The sequence below is a fragment of the Macaca mulatta genome, chromosome 13 (genome assembly GCF_049350105.2).
Source record: "Macaca mulatta isolate MMU2019108-1 chromosome 13, T2T-MMU8v2.0, whole genome shotgun sequence".
NCBI lineage: Eukaryota > Metazoa > Chordata > Mammalia > Primates > Cercopithecidae > Macaca > Macaca mulatta.
This window is the reverse complement of record NC_133418.1, coordinates 58,255,878-58,273,208: the sequence shown is the minus strand read 5'-3', so window position 1 is coordinate 58,273,208 and position 17,331 is coordinate 58,255,878. Positions and strand designations below refer to the sequence as shown.

General features: G+C 45.6%; 1 protein-coding gene and 2 long non-coding RNA genes across 16 annotated transcripts in view; 1 reads left to right on the top strand and 2 right to left on the bottom strand.

Annotated features, from left to right (window-relative positions):
- Window positions 1–441: 441 nt before the first annotated feature.
- On the bottom strand, window positions 442–9,107 carry LOC144333602 (uncharacterized). The gene is made up of 2 exons (XR_013402481.1): window positions 8,368–9,107; window positions 442–8,286 (listed from the first exon to the last, which is right to left on the bottom strand). It is a non-coding gene; the product is annotated as an uncharacterized LOC144333602 (long non-coding RNA).
- MEIS1 (Meis homeobox 1) overlaps window positions 8,574–17,331 on the top strand; it is a 141,421-nt gene continuing 132,663 nt past the window's right edge. For 4 of the 13 annotated variants that reach the window (XM_015112585.3, XM_015112587.3, XM_028832439.2 and 1 more), the window contains exons 1-4: window positions 11,508–12,286; window positions 14,171–14,397; window positions 16,288–16,429; window positions 17,013–17,063. In XM_015112585.3, the coding sequence (XP_014968071.1) occupies window positions 12,275–12,286; window positions 14,171–14,397; window positions 16,288–16,429; window positions 17,013–17,063 (432 nt within the window). In that variant the 5' untranslated portion in view covers window positions 11,508–12,274. Of the gene's footprint in view, window positions 8,688–11,507; window positions 12,287–14,170; window positions 14,398–16,010; window positions 16,111–16,287; window positions 16,430–17,012; window positions 17,064–17,331 lie in introns of those variants that run through there. The other 9 variants (XM_077958657.1, XM_077958659.1, XM_077958654.1 and 6 more) reach the window with 5 other exon arrangements.
- LOC144333601 (uncharacterized) lies at window positions 13,896–16,813 on the bottom strand. 2 transcript variants are annotated; one of them, XR_013402480.1, is made up of 4 exons: window positions 16,682–16,813; window positions 15,465–16,122; window positions 14,085–14,366; window positions 13,896–13,921 (listed from the first exon to the last, which is right to left on the bottom strand). It is a non-coding gene; the product is annotated as an uncharacterized LOC144333601 (long non-coding RNA). The 2 variants fall into 2 exon arrangements; XR_013402479.1 differs by having other exon boundaries at window positions 13,896–14,366.

Here is a 17,331-nt window from a genome sequence, read left to right as displayed (position 1 = left end):
TTGCTTTCGGGTAACTCTCCAACCAAATTCCAAAACATCAACCTCCTTAAACTTTATTCTAAAATAAGTATGATGTGTTAACACTAAAATTTTTTGCTTATTATGAAGCTATATATTTTCTGCCCAATTTTGTAATATAAAATCATTAAATATCAGAATCGAAAGTGCATTTAGAGATCAAAATACTATAAACAATTCATTTTGTAGGTGATTAAGTTCTTCTCACTCAATCAGCCCATCAGTGACTAAGCTAAAATTTGAACCCAAGTATCCTAATTCTCTCTGCCTCTCTTCCTCACTGCCACTATTGGGAAATCTTGACTGGGAACATTTGGATGTGCAAACAGCATTTTCTAATAGAACCAATTTCCAAACTCATTCTTCAGTTTTAGTTTATAATGACTAAATATACACAAATTAAATAGCTTACAAAAGTCTGGGTTCCTGAAAAGATTTTTTTACTGAAAGACATGTGAATCAATAAGTACCTTTAAAATACAACAGGTTTATCATAAAAGCTAGGCTAGGACATAGACTATTACCAAAGTTTAAGCCTCAAAGAGTATTATTAGGTTATTTTTTGTTAATATCCCATGAGTTTTAAAACAACAGTAAACTTCACAGAGTTTTTAAAAAACAAAATAAACTGCAGATTACTAGCCTGCAAGCAAATATTCTGTATCAACCTCTCAAATCAAGACAAAATTCAAGGTAACAAAAAAATTAGAATAAAGCTAAAAATAATTAGGGCATGGTGAGAAGAGGATAAGTAACTAATTTGTTTTAGGAGCAAAATTATTTGAAGCTAAAAATAAAAATATTTCAGGAAGTGCCAACTCAATTCATTTTGCCTGGAAAAGATACTGGATATTCTTGCAAAGAGTATAGTAGCCTGGGTTGCAATGGGGTTTAGGGAAGCAGGAGTAAAATGCTATTTTTGTGAACCTGATACCTAAACATCCCAGTGGGGTATTATGTCTGTTTAGACTCCAAGAAGCTGCTTTTCACATCCTTAAAAGACAGGCTGCCCAAGAGAGACAGGGTTAGAGGGGATGTTGTTTTTAATCCTGGAGTAAATAAGGCCTTCAATGTCCTACCCCTGCCCTGAGTGACCTGAGCCAGTTCTCTGCTTAGGGTCACTTAGTCACAGGAAGTTGATGCAAAAGGCCTGAGGTAGTTGTTGTTTGCCTAGTTTTGTTTTGTTTTATTTTGGAGAAGTAGCTAGTTGGAGATGAGCAAGGCCTAGAAGATTCCAGCACCTTCACCACCAAATACAGGTTCTCCCTGCTGTTTTCATTTCTTCAAGGTCTCTGCCTGGCGGGTTCTTCTGCATAGCGGTACAACGTCTTGCCTTGTGCTTCCCTAAAGGGGCTCGGTGATGGAGTCAGGGTTGGAGTTGGGAAGGAGGAAGGATGGAGCCAACGCCCAGCCCCCCACACTTGCACACTCACACACTGCCATCACACACCCATCTGCTTCTGGCAGAAGACAAGCTCTGACTTTTGGTTTTCTTAGGAAATAAGAAGAGTAAAAAAGTTTCTTCTGTAGTTGTGATTTTTTTCGTAGTTCAGGGTGTGTGTTTGTGTTTGTGTGTGTGTGTGTGTATGTGTATAAAACCATCTTGAGGCATACAGAAAAGAAAGGGAGAGAAGGAAATTGGATATTTCACTTAACCTATCTGGGTCTCAGCTTGCTTATCTGTGAAATGGAAAAGTAGAACTAAATGCCTTGATTTAACACCCTTATCTACGGTGGGGAAGGAGCTGTGAAAAGTGGTCCCTAGGCAGAGTAATCACAGCCCACTACCCAATGGATGGTGACTCCCACTGCCTAGAGCAGGACAGTCATTTCTGGGATCATCTAGGGGACATTTTGAAAGATGGTGTGTTTGCCTCTGGCCTCAATTGTCACCGGAACGCGCGCGCGCGCACACACACACGCACACACACTTATTTTCCCCACAGGTATTGTTTGCCTATGTGAACAAGTGGAAGCAGAAATCGCTCTTCCGAATTATTTAGGAAAGCCAACACGCAATTATGCAAAAGTCTAGATAAGGCTCTCCGAAGCAGAAAGCAGCAGAACGGGAACGCGGGTTTCCCCTTCTCTGGCGAGTACCAGCGCGGGGAGGCTGTTTATCTGTGTCCTGGTGCTGGGACAGGACGCAATCCAATTCCAGTTCTCGGTGGGTTCTGCGGCTCTGTCCCCGGTTCTGCAGTGCGCTCTCTTACTCCCTCTCTCAGTAGTGTCCCCGGCTGTCTCCTTTCCTCCCTCTCCCTGTCCTCTCCCAGCCTCACTCCTCACTACCTATACCCCCCACGTCTTACCCCCACCCTGGGGCGCTGGGTTCCACGCCTCCTCACGAGGTGTAAGCACCCGCGCTGGGCGCCCGTAGCGCGGCCCGCCTGTGTCACCACTTCCATCCGGCGGCAGCTGGAAGCCGGGAGAAGGAACCGCACCAATCCTCTCACGCTTCTCTCGGGACGTCTAATCCCATTAGCGCACCTGAAATCACAACCTCGGCTACAAATGCGCGCTTGTTGCTACCCCTCCGAGGGGGCCGCCGTGCAGCAGGAGGCACTCCGACGCCAGGGTCCCCAACCCCTCCCCCCTCCAAGTCCTAAACAGACTCGCAGAGCACACTTGATCTCCGAGTAGATGAGTGCACCCCGGGGTTCACTGCTGCCCCTGAGGGAGAGCCGTCCAGGAACGGAGGCGAGAAGCTTCCAGAATTAGGCCAAGAGGCAGGGGGAGGGGTGATCCGGCGTCCCCGAGTCCAGCTGGGGAGAAAGGCCCCTCGGATGCGCAGCCCAAAAGCAGCAGAAGACAGAAGCCGGTGCGCCATCGTCGCTGCGCCCCAGTCCGCGGGTCCTTGCGCTCCGGCTCCGGCTCCCGGGCTGCCACCCAACGCTGCCCAAGCCTGACCAACTCCCTCCGGCACAGGCTGAGGCGACCCCCAAAGAGAAAAATAGGATCGCAGTAAAAACTGGCGGGGATGGGGCACACTGGTGGGAGAGGGGACCTTTGCACCTTTTTATCTTCCCGGGGGACACAGTCTCCCAAACCTACGTCCCTGCGCCAAACCAGGTGCGAGCAAACTCCGCGGACCCCGCCGCTGGAAGTGCATCCTGCCAGGACTCCCACCCGACCCAGGGAGTCAGCGCGCCCCAGGGTGCAGGCAGGCCCAGGGCTCTGGGTGGCTCAGGACACGGAGACCGGATCGCGCTGCAGAACACCGCCGGGACTCTGCACCCGGACGCGCACGGGCAACAGGGCACCCTGCTGAAAGGACTGTGCGATGAGAGGTTCTCATTCGGTAAAGAGTGACCCTCCCAGAAGTGGCCGCCGACCTGCCAGTCAATGAAGTTATCCTCCGGGAGCTGGGAAGAAGGGGCGCCTCGCGGGGCTGTGGGCTCGGTTGCGAACCGATGTATTTGTGGCTTATACGTTTATTTCTTCTACTAGTTACCAGTTTTCAAATTGGCCCTTTCTCGCATAAATCGCCTGGAAAAAAAAATGATGTTTAGCTAGCATAGCCATATTCTGACGTTAATTTTTTAAAAAAAGACAAAGAAAGATGATATTTGTTTTTCATTTTTAAATAAGGGCACAGAAAAGCACGTTTTCAGATATTCACAAGTGAATAACTACTCAGCAGGCGTCCTTCAGCTTCCTCTTGTTCTTTGCTCCTCTATGTTTTTGACGCTGCTAGAATTCTTTCTGCGCAGCAGGAAGCCTTCGATGTTTTCCTTATTCATTAGATAGCTCAATGAAATGTTAAAATATTTATTTTTGAATAATCAGTACAATTTTTGCCTGAAGGTTTTCACAAAATATGCCCCTTTATCCAGTCGAATGTGGATGCTAAGCATGGCCAGTGTGACTCATCCTGTTGCTTCAAAGGTAAATGTTTGCTATTAGTGACTAGAGCACGTTCGCCAGACCTCTTCCAGCACTCAGTACTTCAACTATTAGTTTAGAATACATCAAACGTGTATGCACTTGTGATTAGTTCCTAGAAGAATTTTCTACATCTTCAAGCTATTGTTAGAAGGATTTTTTTTTTTAATTTTTGGTTGGTTTTCTGATCTCGACCAAACAGCATCTCATAAAATGACTCCAAACAGCATCTCATAAAATAATAACCCTTCACAGTTCAGTTGTGTATACTAAAGTTTAAAAGACACCCACCACCAACACCTCCATTTATATAGAACAACTGAAGCTCTAATATAGCAGTGCAAGCAATCTCGCTGCTTTAAGTAGCCAATGTCAGTTCAGGTTCTCTTGATGTATCTATATTTAATCCAATATTTCAAAGTCATTTTGACATAGTGCCACATCGAAATGTATATTGAAGTAGATCATTGAAATATATTTATGCACAATAAAATGTCCTAAAGCTGTCTCCTTTTCACTATTAGGTTTTTATTAAAAGACACCCTAATACCTAGTCATGTGCTGGCAGGTTTTATTAAACTGCGATAAGGAGTTTTAACTTCAGAAAAGCACATGAACACTTTTAAAAGCACTTGCACCAAAGTCTATGTCTCTTGGACCAAAATCAGATTGACTTCTCCACGTATGTGTGTGTGTGTGGACACACACACACACACAAAACACACACATAGATTATATATACACATATATATTTACATATACATATATATACACATATATACACATAGATATGTATACACATATATATTTGGGGGGCATTGGGCTTATTTGTTTCTTAAGTCACAAAACCACTTCTCTATGGTAATAGTGATTACTTCAGAAAATGTCACTGTCAAACAGAGGTCAAAGTTAGCTTCATGCCTTTTTTTTTTTTTTTCCCCCACAAAGCTTCCACAATGCTAGAGCTCTATAAATGTTTTCTTTTTTAAATCACAACCAAAATGTGCACAACGTTTTTTAATGTTTAAGAGAACATCAAATGGTCTCTGCTATATGAAGGTGTCTGACTATGAATTTCACCCACACTTTCTACCACTTGTGCTCTCCAAGTAAAAACACTGAAGTTTCACATTTTCATCCCAAATTTCCAAAAGGGAACTGCACTAAAATTTTTATAATTAACAGTGTCATTTCCCCTCTCCTAAAGGTTTTTTATTCTTGATTACCAAACAATATCACTTTCCAAATTCCCAGAACTTATTTGTATATCCTGGATTATTGAGGCAGTAGATAGATTTAACTTGACTGTCAAGCAAATTCACTCTCAGTGTTAAGCAATCACTACTGTTTTTTGTTTTTGCTTTTGTTTTTTTGGAGTTGTTGAATCTGTCCTATCTTCCTTTCTTCCTTTCTTTTCCCAAGCTGTCTTCACAAGTTTGGACATATGGGTACACACACATGCACATCTGTATTCAATGTAGGTTTTAGCTTTGTGCCTTAATCAAGCATTTGAGCCATACACCTATGATTGATATCATATCCTATCTTTGGATTTGAAAAATGTGATTAGACCGCAAGACCTGTCCTATGAGTCTAAGTTGGGTACTGTGATTTTCTCTTGTTAGTTACCAGCACCAGATCATACCCCCAACCACCACCTCCCACCCCCATAAAACACCAGATTAAAGTTTGTCATCAAGGCTGCAGTTTTTCTATTGTCCAGTAGACGGCACAAAAGATCAAGCCTTCAAATGCTAAACAATTCAAGGCGGCTGTGGTTTGAAGTTGTGTGTGTGTGACGTTCTTTAAAATAGCTAACCAGCCAGCACTGTATCTGTGAGGCAGAGAAGTACCGCAAAACTTAAGATAACTCACTAAAGTTTTGAAATGTAATGATAGAAAAAGGTTTTGTATATGTCAACAAAATGCCGCTTCAGAAAAATACACTTATAAATAAATTCAGAGAAAAATGTTACTGAGAAATTTATTATTTAAAAGTTATCTTTATAGAAATTAAAGGGAGAGAAATTACAGGGCATTTTATTTTTAATTAAAAATAAAGAAAGTACCTGCACCACGAGACTTGAAGTTTCTAAAGTGGAACTTTGCACGATGCATCTGTGTTTTTTATTGCATTTAACATACAACTCAGTCCACAAAATTGAAGATTGTATTTCAAATGCACTTACACATAAATGCATATATAATAGGTACTTGGGAAGGGGAATAAATTATCTCAATGAAGTTTTGTGGGATAGCTTTTGGGGGATATTGGAGAACGAGGCCACTAGAAATAACAGTTGAGACTTTGCCTCTTTCAGAGCAATGCATGACTTTGGCTAATATTTATATTTTACTAAAAGGCTTCTATTTCCTTTTCATTCTGCAGACACTCCTTATGTAGAAGTTTGGGGGGGAGGGTAAAGTGTGGGCTAATAACTCATTTCCCAGTTAATTTTATTAAGAATTTATAGCACTGTTTAGAAAGTTTTAAGACAACCATAAATTTTATTAGGAATACTTTATTAAGCCCTCCATTTAATTAATAAAAGACCTCTATAACTTCTGAAAATGTCAGAGCTAGTAATTATGTTAACCAGTGTAGTTTTTTCCCCCTCTAGAGACCAAAGCATTTTAATGATTTGAAATAGAATAGTAAGGAAAGCACCTCCCTCTCACCCCCCCTTTTTTTTTTCTTAACTTTTGCATCATCCAGTCAGAATATAGTAACTTAGGTATTTTCCCTGCAACCGTTGGAAAGCCTAAGCTGACCTCTCATTGACTTCTGAACTGGACCCGGACATTCTTTGTTTTCTGAAACAAAATGCAGTAAACAAATCTTTTAGTCCTTATAGCCTGTAATGCTTTGGAGCACTTGATTAAAGTTCTCCCTAATCCTTTCAGTTAACCCCCTTTGATATTACCTAACCAGGTTTCCTCCTTTAATAGATCTCTCTATCGTTTATTTCACTTTTCTCACAGCCATTTATTAGCTTTGACTTCTTGGTACCTTTCTCATATCATCTCCAGGCTCTTATCTCCAGCATTCCTCTATTATCTGTACTAGCTTTCAAATCTATTTTCTTTAAACTGTCTTTCCCTCCCTCCTCTTATTTCTGTTTTTTTTGAAATGCGAATGCTAATGAGGGGGAGAGATGTGGAGAATGAATGTTTTTGAAATACAAACACCAAGCCTCCACACCACAGGACAACCTAAAAACCAATCACAACATTTCAAGGGACATCTTAAAGTTTGGTGGCAAATGATAAATCCTTATCATTTTGTGAACACAGCTGCCAAACTCGATTGATTAACAGGCTTTTGTTTATTCTAGGCTGGCAAATACACACACATTTTACCTTAAGAGGTGCCTCTTTTAATTTCTGAGGGTTTTGGAGCTGACTCATCAGTGTGACGTTTTGGGACAAAAGCCTAATTTAGGATATAGGTCTTTCCAGAGGCACAATTCCTTATAGAACATAAAGTCCGGGGAGTTCTCCGAGACGACTTTAGCAGCAGCTCAGAGGAGCACTGAGGGCTTGAAATGCCTCCATATAGGAGGGTGTAAACAATGGAGACCAAGGGCCCAATCTGCTTCCTTTTGTCACCGTTCTCTATCTCTGGAAAGATGCTCCGAGATAAGAAGGATGAGAAAAGAATGGAAGGCCTGAATCTCAAGAGCTAGGGCCAAGTGTCAGAATTTTTCACCAGGCCAAGGTTTCGCAAAATAAAAGTGCTATTGCCTTAAAAAAGCAACTATCTGAAATAAGTTAGGAATAGGTGCTGTCACAAAATGGGCACAAATATCGAGAGTAGTTTACTAAGATACCTAGACCTGTCCCTCCATTTTTTTCCTTTTAATAGATGATTAATTGCTGCCCTGCTAAAGGAGTTTTTTTTTTTTCTTTTTTATGGCTACTATATTGCAACTCTAGACATCCTCTGTGCGATTTCTCTCAGCAAGTCCCAACTGTAATAACTGTTTGCTAATTGTAAAATCCTTATCCAGAATGAGGTTTGGGCAAACAATTTGTACTACTGTAATTACATTGTAAAAGTGTTTAGTCCCTTGATTGTTCAGAATTAATTGTATAAAGGCCTAGAAGTTACATTAGGTTCACAGTTAAAAATGGAAAGACTGTGTGTGTGTGTGTGTTGGTGGGGGGTGGGCACTTTTCAAAACTACTGAGTTGATTTTAAGTCCACAAACTCAAACTATCTCATTCTTTAAGGAAAATTTGTGTGTAGGTTATTTAAAGTACATTTTTATGGTTATCTGGCACATCATGGTTAAAGCATGCAGTAGTCTAGTCTTCCTCCTACTTTGAAGATTTTGGTTATGTTTGCGTAAGGTGACTTACCTGAACCTTCTTTTTTCATCAGTGCTAGAAAACAAAAGAAAAAGATTACTGGAAAGCAACAATACAAAATAAATCCTGTTGTCAAATATACACGTATATACTGACCTTTTCCAAATTTGAAAACGTGGCCGCAGAGTTGTGGTAACTCCAAGCCCCGTTACCTCTTTGCCGAAGAACCCCTGAGGCTGTTAAAGACTACAGTCCTCTAAGTGTATTTCGAAGTAAATTTCTCTCAGTTAAATTATACTTACACAATTTCCCTCGCAGTTCATTTAAGGATCGTAAACGTAGGTGTGTCCTGTCGGTGTTTGGTTTGACCCCCACCTCCTACCCACGCTTCTCCCTCCTACTCCCGAGTCGCGCAGATGCCTGGCGGACCTACCCCAGGATCACACCCCCGCGAGCAGCCGTCGGAAGGCGCTCAGGTATCTGCCGAAGTCGGTTGGGATTCCGGGAAGGGGTCGCAGCCAGCCAGCCCAGCTTAGTCCTCTCCCTAAGCGGAAAAGGAGCGTGCTGCCTGGCCTAGCCAGCGCAGCCTCCCAAGGATTGAACAGAAATCGCCTTCCTGAGACGGGGAGGTTCCACCTTGGCCTGAAATTCTGCTTCCAAGTTCATGTTGTGGGACCGGGGGGGGGGGGGTGGGGTGCGCCGGTGGGGGGGTCGGGGGAGGCCGGGAAGTGCGGGCAGAGGCATAAAGGCGCTGGTAGTGTACCTGGCTGCCCACCCCCCTCCGTCCCGAGCTTTTATTCGCGGGCCTGTCTTAACCTCCCAAGTGATGTTTTAGGGCGTTTGTGCCAGAAAACCTACACATGTATGTGATGGAAAAAAATAAAAGATCCTGAAACTTAAGCGTCAGAAAAAAGGAGGAGAAACAGAGAGAAAGAAAAAAGAGGAAGCAAATGATAAGGGATCCTGGAGATGGTTTAAACACACACACACACACACACACACACCCCTCTTTCAAGGCAAAGCGCTTCTGAAGGTTTTGGGAGAACGTGTGTCAGCCTTTCAGGCACACAGGGTGCCAGTACGGAGTTGGGGGCGGAGAAGGGTGCAGTGCAGGAGGCTGGGAAGGCTCATCTGCTTGGCTTTATGGAAACGCTCCACTGTTGGGGGCAACCAACCCTGCGTTGACTCCTGCAAAGACTAAAGGAAGCGATAGATGTCGCCTAGGGAGACTATGGACGCTCGGTGGAACTTCATTCCAGACCTGTGTTCTGATGCTCGCCCTGTGTCCCCTGCTCCTTGGAAGCCCACTCTATAGAAACTTCAGTCCTACCTCGCAGACAGGCGCAAATTCTCTTTTACTTTGCGCTTAAGAGTTGGCTTCAATACATTTTGGAGGTCCTAACCTTTCCTAAACCATCTCCGGATGAAGGGATACCCCCAATCTTTCTCAAAACTCTTCCCCCTACCTACAACCCCGCGGGGGTGAGGGTTCAGTCCGCAGCTGGCGAGTGGGACGTGAGTGGGTGGGGGCGATGCGGGCGCGGGCGGGCTGCTTGGAGGGAGTCAGCCTTTTGGCCACCTTCAGGGCGGGAATAGGGACTGGCAGTTTGCATTCCCCGCAGATCGAAGCTCCCTGCTGATCGATTATTTGATAATTGATTTTCCCCGCAGCCAATGCGCGGCTGCCTGGGCGGGGGCGCCTCCTGATTGGCCGAGCACTCCTCCACGGCTGCCTACCGAGATTTGGGTGAGCTCATTTTCCAGTCGACCGCAGGGGGAGTTTTCTGCGAGGTTTCAGCTGGAGGGAGGGGGAAGAATCCTCTCCGAGCCGAGCGAGCTGCGAGCCCTGCTTGTGGATGTGAGGTTTCCAGCCGCTGGTCGAGCTGCTGCGGCTGAGCCATTTCGGCAGATCAGAGCCCAGCGGACAGAAATATAAATACGAAAATAACGCCACTAAATATAATCACAAGGGAGAAGCTTAGAGCGGGAGAATAAAGGGGGGGGGGGGGAATTAAAGCTCAGGCCATAGGTGTTAAAGTTAAAAACAAAACAAAAAAACAGTGGCTGGTTGGAGCCTCCGAGTTGTAGGTACGGGCAGCTTTTGTCTGAAATCTCAGCTTCCGAAGCGGATTTATTTTTCTCTGGCACTGGGAGGTTTCGCCAAGCCGGGTTGGGGACGGGAAAGGAGCGCGGGGAAGGATGTCTGGGGTGGTGAGGGCAGGGCGTCGCTGGAGAAAGATAGGGGGACGCGAGGTTCTAACAGGCCCGGGAGAGGTCGAGGCTGGAGCCCCCTCAGCGCCTCTAAGACAAAGGCAGCGGTGGCTGCAGCCCGAGCCTAGCACTCCGGCAGCGTCGCGCCGCGCCGCGCCGCGCCCTGGGCGCACGGCCGCCTCACCCCGAGCGGGTCCGAGAAAGAGCCTCCCTCCCAGCAGCTCCCCGGCCCCTGCTCCACCCGCGAGGTCTGGGCTGCTGCGAGCACGAGCTGGGTTTCGCTTTCCGACGATCATAAATAGCTTGGTGTTTGTAAACAGGCGCTGGGGGCACATTCCCCGCGCTCAGCTCATTGTTCCCTCCCTTCCTCTCTACTTCGCGCTGGACGCCTAGGCTGAGGCTGGGAGCCGCCGGGGCTAGGAGGTGGAGGAGTCCAGACCCAAAGTGACAAAATGCTAGCATTTTCTTTTCCCCAGGCGGGCGTCCACCTCTAACAGCAAAGAAACCTCTAAGCTGGGTCTGCAGAAAGCCCGAGCCACCTCCACCCCACGTTCTCAGGACTCCTTAACAGAGGTTTTCCCAGCCCGGCTTCTCCCTCCTCCTTCTGCTCCAAGCTCCCGGTTTGACTTTTCTCCTTGCAGTGTTTAGTTCTGAGAATTCAGTACTTTGCGCATCACCCCCTGCCCCGAAAAACACTGGCCGACCCCAGTAATTTCGAGGAAAGTCATGAAGTCCATGCGCGGAGCCCTGTGCAAAATAACTCCCGCTGCTGCCTGCCCGGCGTTGATTCCCAATTTATTTCAAGAGAGTCGGCTTTGGGGAGAGAGTCTGCAGGGGGAGGGAAAGAAAAGAATACTGAAAATAAAGCCGGCGGCCGCGGGCTACTGCCTGCGTTTGTGTGCGTGTGTACTGGGTGTGTAGTGTTTGTGCCTGGGCGTGCGATTTAATGGAGCGCCTCTCTGCCTCTCCAGTGCGGCCAGAGCTCGCTTCGCGCACCCACCCCTGCCGAGGAGCCTACTTGCTGCAGCCCAATGCATTGTGTAAGACGCGACCTGTTATGGCCACCACTACTTCCGGGTTCTAGCATTCTGGTCGGAATCCACCTCTCCGCCTGTGCAACACACACTTTACACACGCACGGGGACTGCAAGCGGGCAGCATCGATCGTGGCTCCTTTAAGACAAACTCAGACAGACATTTTTTTTAACCCTCCTCCTCTAATCTCCCTCCAGTGCAGCACTTGCAAAGAGAGGGGGAGAGAGAGAGAGAGAGAAAGAAAGAGAGAGAAGAGAGAAACTGATTAGGAATTAGGACTGATTCAAGGGAAGCGAGCGCTAGGGCTTTGTGCATTTGAATATTAACATTTGAGGTGTTCTGACCAGAAGAAGACAGAGCGGATGATCATTCATTCACCACGTTGACAACCTCGCCTGTGATTGACAGCTGGAGTGGCAGAAAGCCATGAGATTTGGTAGTTGGGTCTGAGGGGCGCTCTTTTTTTTTTCTTTTTCTTTCTTTCTTTTTTTTTTTTTTTTTTTAACTGATTTTTGGGGGAGAGAAGATCTGCTTTTTTTTTTTTTTTTCTTTTTCTTTTCTTTCTTTTTTTTTTTTTGCCCCCGCTGCTGTCTTGGAAACGGAGCGCTTTTATGCTCAGTGACTCGGGCGCTTTGCTTCAGGTCCCGTAGACCGAAGATCTGGGACCAGTAGCTCACGTTGCTGGAGACGTTAAGGGATTTTTCGTCGTGCTTTTTTTTTTTTTTTTTCCGGGGGAGTTTGAATATTTGTTTCTTTTCACACTGGCCTTAAAGAGGATATATTAGAAGTTGAAGTAGGAAGGGAGCCAGAGAGGCCGATGGCGCAAAGGGTACGTATTAAAAAACAATTGTGGAACTCAAATGTGAGATTAAATTGAAACGTGGCCGAAAGACACTGCTAAAAAGTTTCCTTTTTTTCTCTCTCTCTTTTAAAAAATGAGGCTCCTAAAGCAGTGGCCTAAAGCGAGAGGATTTATTCAATGCATTTGTAGACTTATGTATGTTACTTGGAGTTGTTAATTAAAGGAATCAATTTATCTATAGATTCCTAACCAGCAGCTATATAAATAAAAATGCAAGCTCAAACAATCATCTTTTTTTTTTTAACTAGATACCTAATGCTGTAATTTGAACATTCAGAGATCAGAAGTTTAAAGTTATGTTTAAACTAAAATATGCAGCTGGAAACTTCTGATATGTTATTGATTACGCTCATCTTTAATATCATTAGAAGTATTTAGCTTTTTAAAGGAAATAACTGTCATAGTATAGCCAATTTTTTGGTCAGAAAACATTCATCTTTTTATAGTAATTTCAATTTGTATAGATTTGTATACAAGGCAATATTTTGCAAGTTTCTCTTAGATAAGCCCTGTACTAATTGAATACTAAGCACACAGTTACTCACTTTAAAAATGCAATACTAATTTCCCCATATTCCTTTTTCAATGGAAATGCAGTGAGAGTAAAGTGAGACAATGACAACCCAACTGAGGTAGTTTCTTAAAAGAAAGGGGGTCTACAAAAAGCCTTCCTTGCATAATTTGTGTCCTGGCCCTCAAAGCCCTGTTTGCAAAAGAAAGTTACTAGGCTGACACATTTTTCTTTACTCCCTTGGTTCAGGCAAATGTCAGCGTTCTTCCAAACTCTTTTCACACCTCTGGCTTTAAGGAGATGAAAGTGGCAATTCCTCCTTTCTTTGAAAATCATTTCACTCTCAGCGCCTCCAAATCTTGGGAAAATAACTTGCCTGGAATGAACCAATTAGAAAAGTCTAAATAGCTAAATTTCACACACAAAAAATAATGACAATCAATATGAAAGTAGTTTTTTGTTTTTTGGGTTTTTTTTGTTTTTTTTTTTTTTCTGGAAGAGGAAGATGGGAGGTTCTCTGTGCATTTGCTTTTGAATTTGCTTTAAACCTGGTGAGTAACATTTGCCTCCTTGACTTCTAGTCTGGAAAGAAAGTTCATAAGAGTAAACAAGAAAATAGAATATTAGCTGCTTCAACTATAGATTTTTCTTTAACTTTGGGGGTGGGGAATTGCCCAATTCTAAATTCAGCTCTAATGTTCAGGAAAAGCTACCCTTCTTTGAGTTTCACTTATAAGGGGTCAGTTAGTTTTGTATAATTAGCAGAGTTTGTCTTGGAAAGCAAAAGAAATGCAGTGTCTTGCAGGACTGGCTAACCTCACGCCGGCAGGGAAATAAAATGAGAAGCCTGTCTAAATTCACGTGCTTGGCGTAGCTGTTCCCATCATAACTTTTTTTTTTTTAAATTCCCCCTGATGTGAAGGGGCTGTGAAACTAGGCGGGTTTGCTGCAGTGTCCTGGCACGTTTTATTATTGTGATTTTGAATTTCTTCCTCCAGAGACATGCCCGTTTCACCTTCCACCCTCCGGAGAATGCTCTTTCTCTCCTTCTTTCTTCTTTCCTTCTTGCCAAAGGAGCCTGAATTTCTGAACTAGTTGATAGGGACACAAGTTAGGGCAAGATCATTCATCCCAGATGAGTCTCGCTGAGAATTCCATAATTTTTACTTAAATCCTTAATTTTAAAATAAGAAAACTCAGCTTTAGAGATGAAAGGCCACCGAATTCCGGGTGGAAGGATCCAGCTGGACTGACCTTATATAAGCTCGGTGGTGCCTTGCCGTTCTCCCATTTGCCCGCCTGGCCTCCTGAACCTTCTTTTTCTCCTGTTTGTCATGCAGTACGACGATCTACCCCATTACGGGGGCATGGATGGAGTAGGCATCCCCTCCACGATGTATGGGGACCCGCATGCAGCCAGGTCCATGCAGCCGGTCCACCACCTGAACCACGGGCCTCCTCTGCACTCGCATCAGTACCCGCACACAGCTCACACCAACGCCATGGCCCCCAGCATGGGCTCCTCTGTCAATGACGCTTTAAAGAGAGATAAAGATGCCATTTATGGGTAGGTACAATGGGCAGCAGGTTAACTAGTTGAGACTCAATGCTTCCCTCTTTCCCTGTGCCCTTGGTAAGAGGAAAGTCAGAGTTCTCTGGATTGGAGCTACATCTTTGGTGACTTTTCATTCACATTGCATGGAGAATTTGGGGAGGTGACCTGCCATCCCCGAAGCCCTACATCTCCATACACACTCTGTGCACATTCAGTGCCCTGCTCCACCATGGCAGTGCCCGCAAGGGGGTCCCAGATCAGAAGAAGCTGGCTAAAGGGCCCTTGTCCCCTCTCACATTCCCTCAGAGGGCTGGAGTCCTTCCTCGCTCGATTTCGCCCGAGAGCGTTAGGGGTTTCTAAATGTAGGCGCCTTTGTGTTGGAACGAAACTTTTAGTTTAAGGGAAAATCTCTTTTAAGCCACTGATTGTTCTGACTTGCTAAGTTTACTCAGCAGCCTTATGCTGGCTCTGCCACTGCACAATAAAACCAAGGCAGGACAGTTGCAGGTCAAGCAAGGGGGAACATGTTTTGCATTTAGGGAGTTTGACCACTGAAGTCAAGGAGAGGAGCTTGCTCTGAATTGTTACACACATTAAGAAACTTCTAGATGTTTTAGCACTTTGTGCTCAAATGTGAAACCTGCAGGATTTAGAAATAAGTAAATTCGGGGCGCTCTTCCTCGGAGGTTGTTTTCTGGCCGCGGTTTACAATGCTTTCTCCTCCGCCATTCGATTAGACCCTGGACTAGTAGAATCCTTTGAAACTCACTTGTGCCTACTGTGTGCCGATGAATTTGGGAACCTCGTTTTACTTTGCAGAAACTTTTATTTCTATTTATTTATTTTTAAAAAATCAGAACCCACTGACCCTCCGTGGCAAAAGAATATATATATACTCTTTTTGCTTTATTTTCTGATCCCTTGTGCGATGGGCTTGTTTAAATCCCACCGTTCTGTCCGCAGCGTTAACTACAAGTGGTTTAGGCTCTGGGACCGAACATTTGGGGAAGCTTTGTAAAGGACCCCAAACTGTTAAATTCCCAGCTAAGCAGTGAGAGCTAATAAAAGACTTGAGATACCTCCTTGAGCATTAGAAGAAGCTTTTCTTTCTTCCTTTCTTCTTCTTCTTCTTCTTCTTCTTCTTTTTCTTTCTTTTTTATGGGCTGAGACAAGCGACATCTAGGCCCCTCGCAATACTAGCTGCTTTGCCACTTCGCAGAGACAAAATGAAAGGCTGTACCGCAGGAACATTTGAAGGAACTTTCTTTGGGGGGCGGTGGGGGCCGTCTGCGAAGGGAGGGGAGTGTGCGAGGAGCTGAGGAGGAGCCTCCCGGCTCTCCGAGGGTCTTGGGGTTGGGATCCCTAGGTGCAGCCCGTTGACAGTCGGCCCCACGGCCATGGACGTCCTTTCCCCAAGTTAGCTGAGCGCCTGCACCGAGATCCCCCGAGCCTGGGCTTCGCGCGGCCGCCTAGGAGGAACCCGCAGGAACCAGCCCTCCCCACCCCTCCGCCCGGCGCCTTTCTCCTCCACCAGATCCTGGATGTGCAGTGGAGGGGACGAGGGCTTGTCGGGTGGGAAACTTAATTCAAAATGGCTGCTGGAAACGCTTGGGTTTTATTCGTAGCAAATGTTGCCAATTTCTCCGGCCAGATACGCTAAACCGATCCTCAGATACCGTCCATGGCTCAGGGCCTCCGACTTCAGGGCTCCAGGAGGAAGGGGAGGTGAGCGGTCACCTGGGTCGCGGGGCGGGGGGGGGGGAGGAAAAGGAAAAAAGTAGATGACACAATCCGAGAGGGGGTCTGTTCCTCTTGCTCCTCCGGCTGTTTTTCTTGGGCACCTTTTTCCATTGACTGGGGACTAACCATTATGTTGTTTGTGACTGTTGTATTTTCTTGCAGACACCCCCTCTTCCCTCTCTTAGCACTGATTTTTGAGAAATGTGAATTAGCTACTTGTACCCCCCGCGAGCCAGGGGTGGCGGGCGGGGACGTCTGCTCGTCAGAGTCTTTCAATGAAGATATAGCCGTGTTCGCCAAACAGGTCAGCAAAATAAATGTTAAAAAGTAAAAGAAACAAAAGGAGAGCCCCCCCTTCCCCAACACACAAACGCGCGCGCGCGCGCACACACACACACACACACACACACACACACACACACACGGCACACTTTCAAAAGTAGCCAGCACATAGTCGGCCCTAAGCCATGAGTGTTACCTCCAACCTCAGATTTTCTTTCTGTCTGAGTGTCTGTTTGCAGATAACTTAAAATCACCCATCTGCATCCCCACTCACCCTCCAGAAAGCAAACGTGGAGAGCTCACTGCAGAATAAAATCTAGAACACCACGGTTGTAGCTGCTGTGGACTTGGCGGGCTGAGCAGCCTCCCTGAGAACCGTAGTTGCTAGTAGAAGTAAGACTGAGCTCTGGGCTTGTTTTCAGCTTAATTCACACTGAAATGTTTCTGCGCGGGACGAACTCGGTGTCACCGGGTCCCTCCCAGAGGGTTACATCCTGCCCCCAACAGGGTAATGAGGCAAGAAACTAGGAAGGCGACCAGATTTCAAATTTTTCTTTCTTTTTTCTCTCCCCTCCCTCTCCCCTCTCCTTCTCACTTGTATTTAGATTCGCGCAGAAAAACCTCTATTTTCTTCTAATCCAGAACTGGATAACTTGGTAAGAGCGGACCCCTATCACCCCGCCCCCATCCCCCACCTCCCACCTCCAGTGCCCTCAGCTTTGCTTTGAGAGCCCTGAGATTTCTAGACCGGTCTTCCCGTGCCTGAAGGTTGGCTGCAAATGTTTCTGTCCACGGACAACTGGTCCGGGACAAGATCCCGGGGAAATAAATTCATCTCGAGAGGGGCCGGGCGAGCAGGCGCTGGGAAACGGAGCTTTTGTTTTTTATGACAGCCGGGCTGCGCAGCTCTAATCAGCGCGGGGA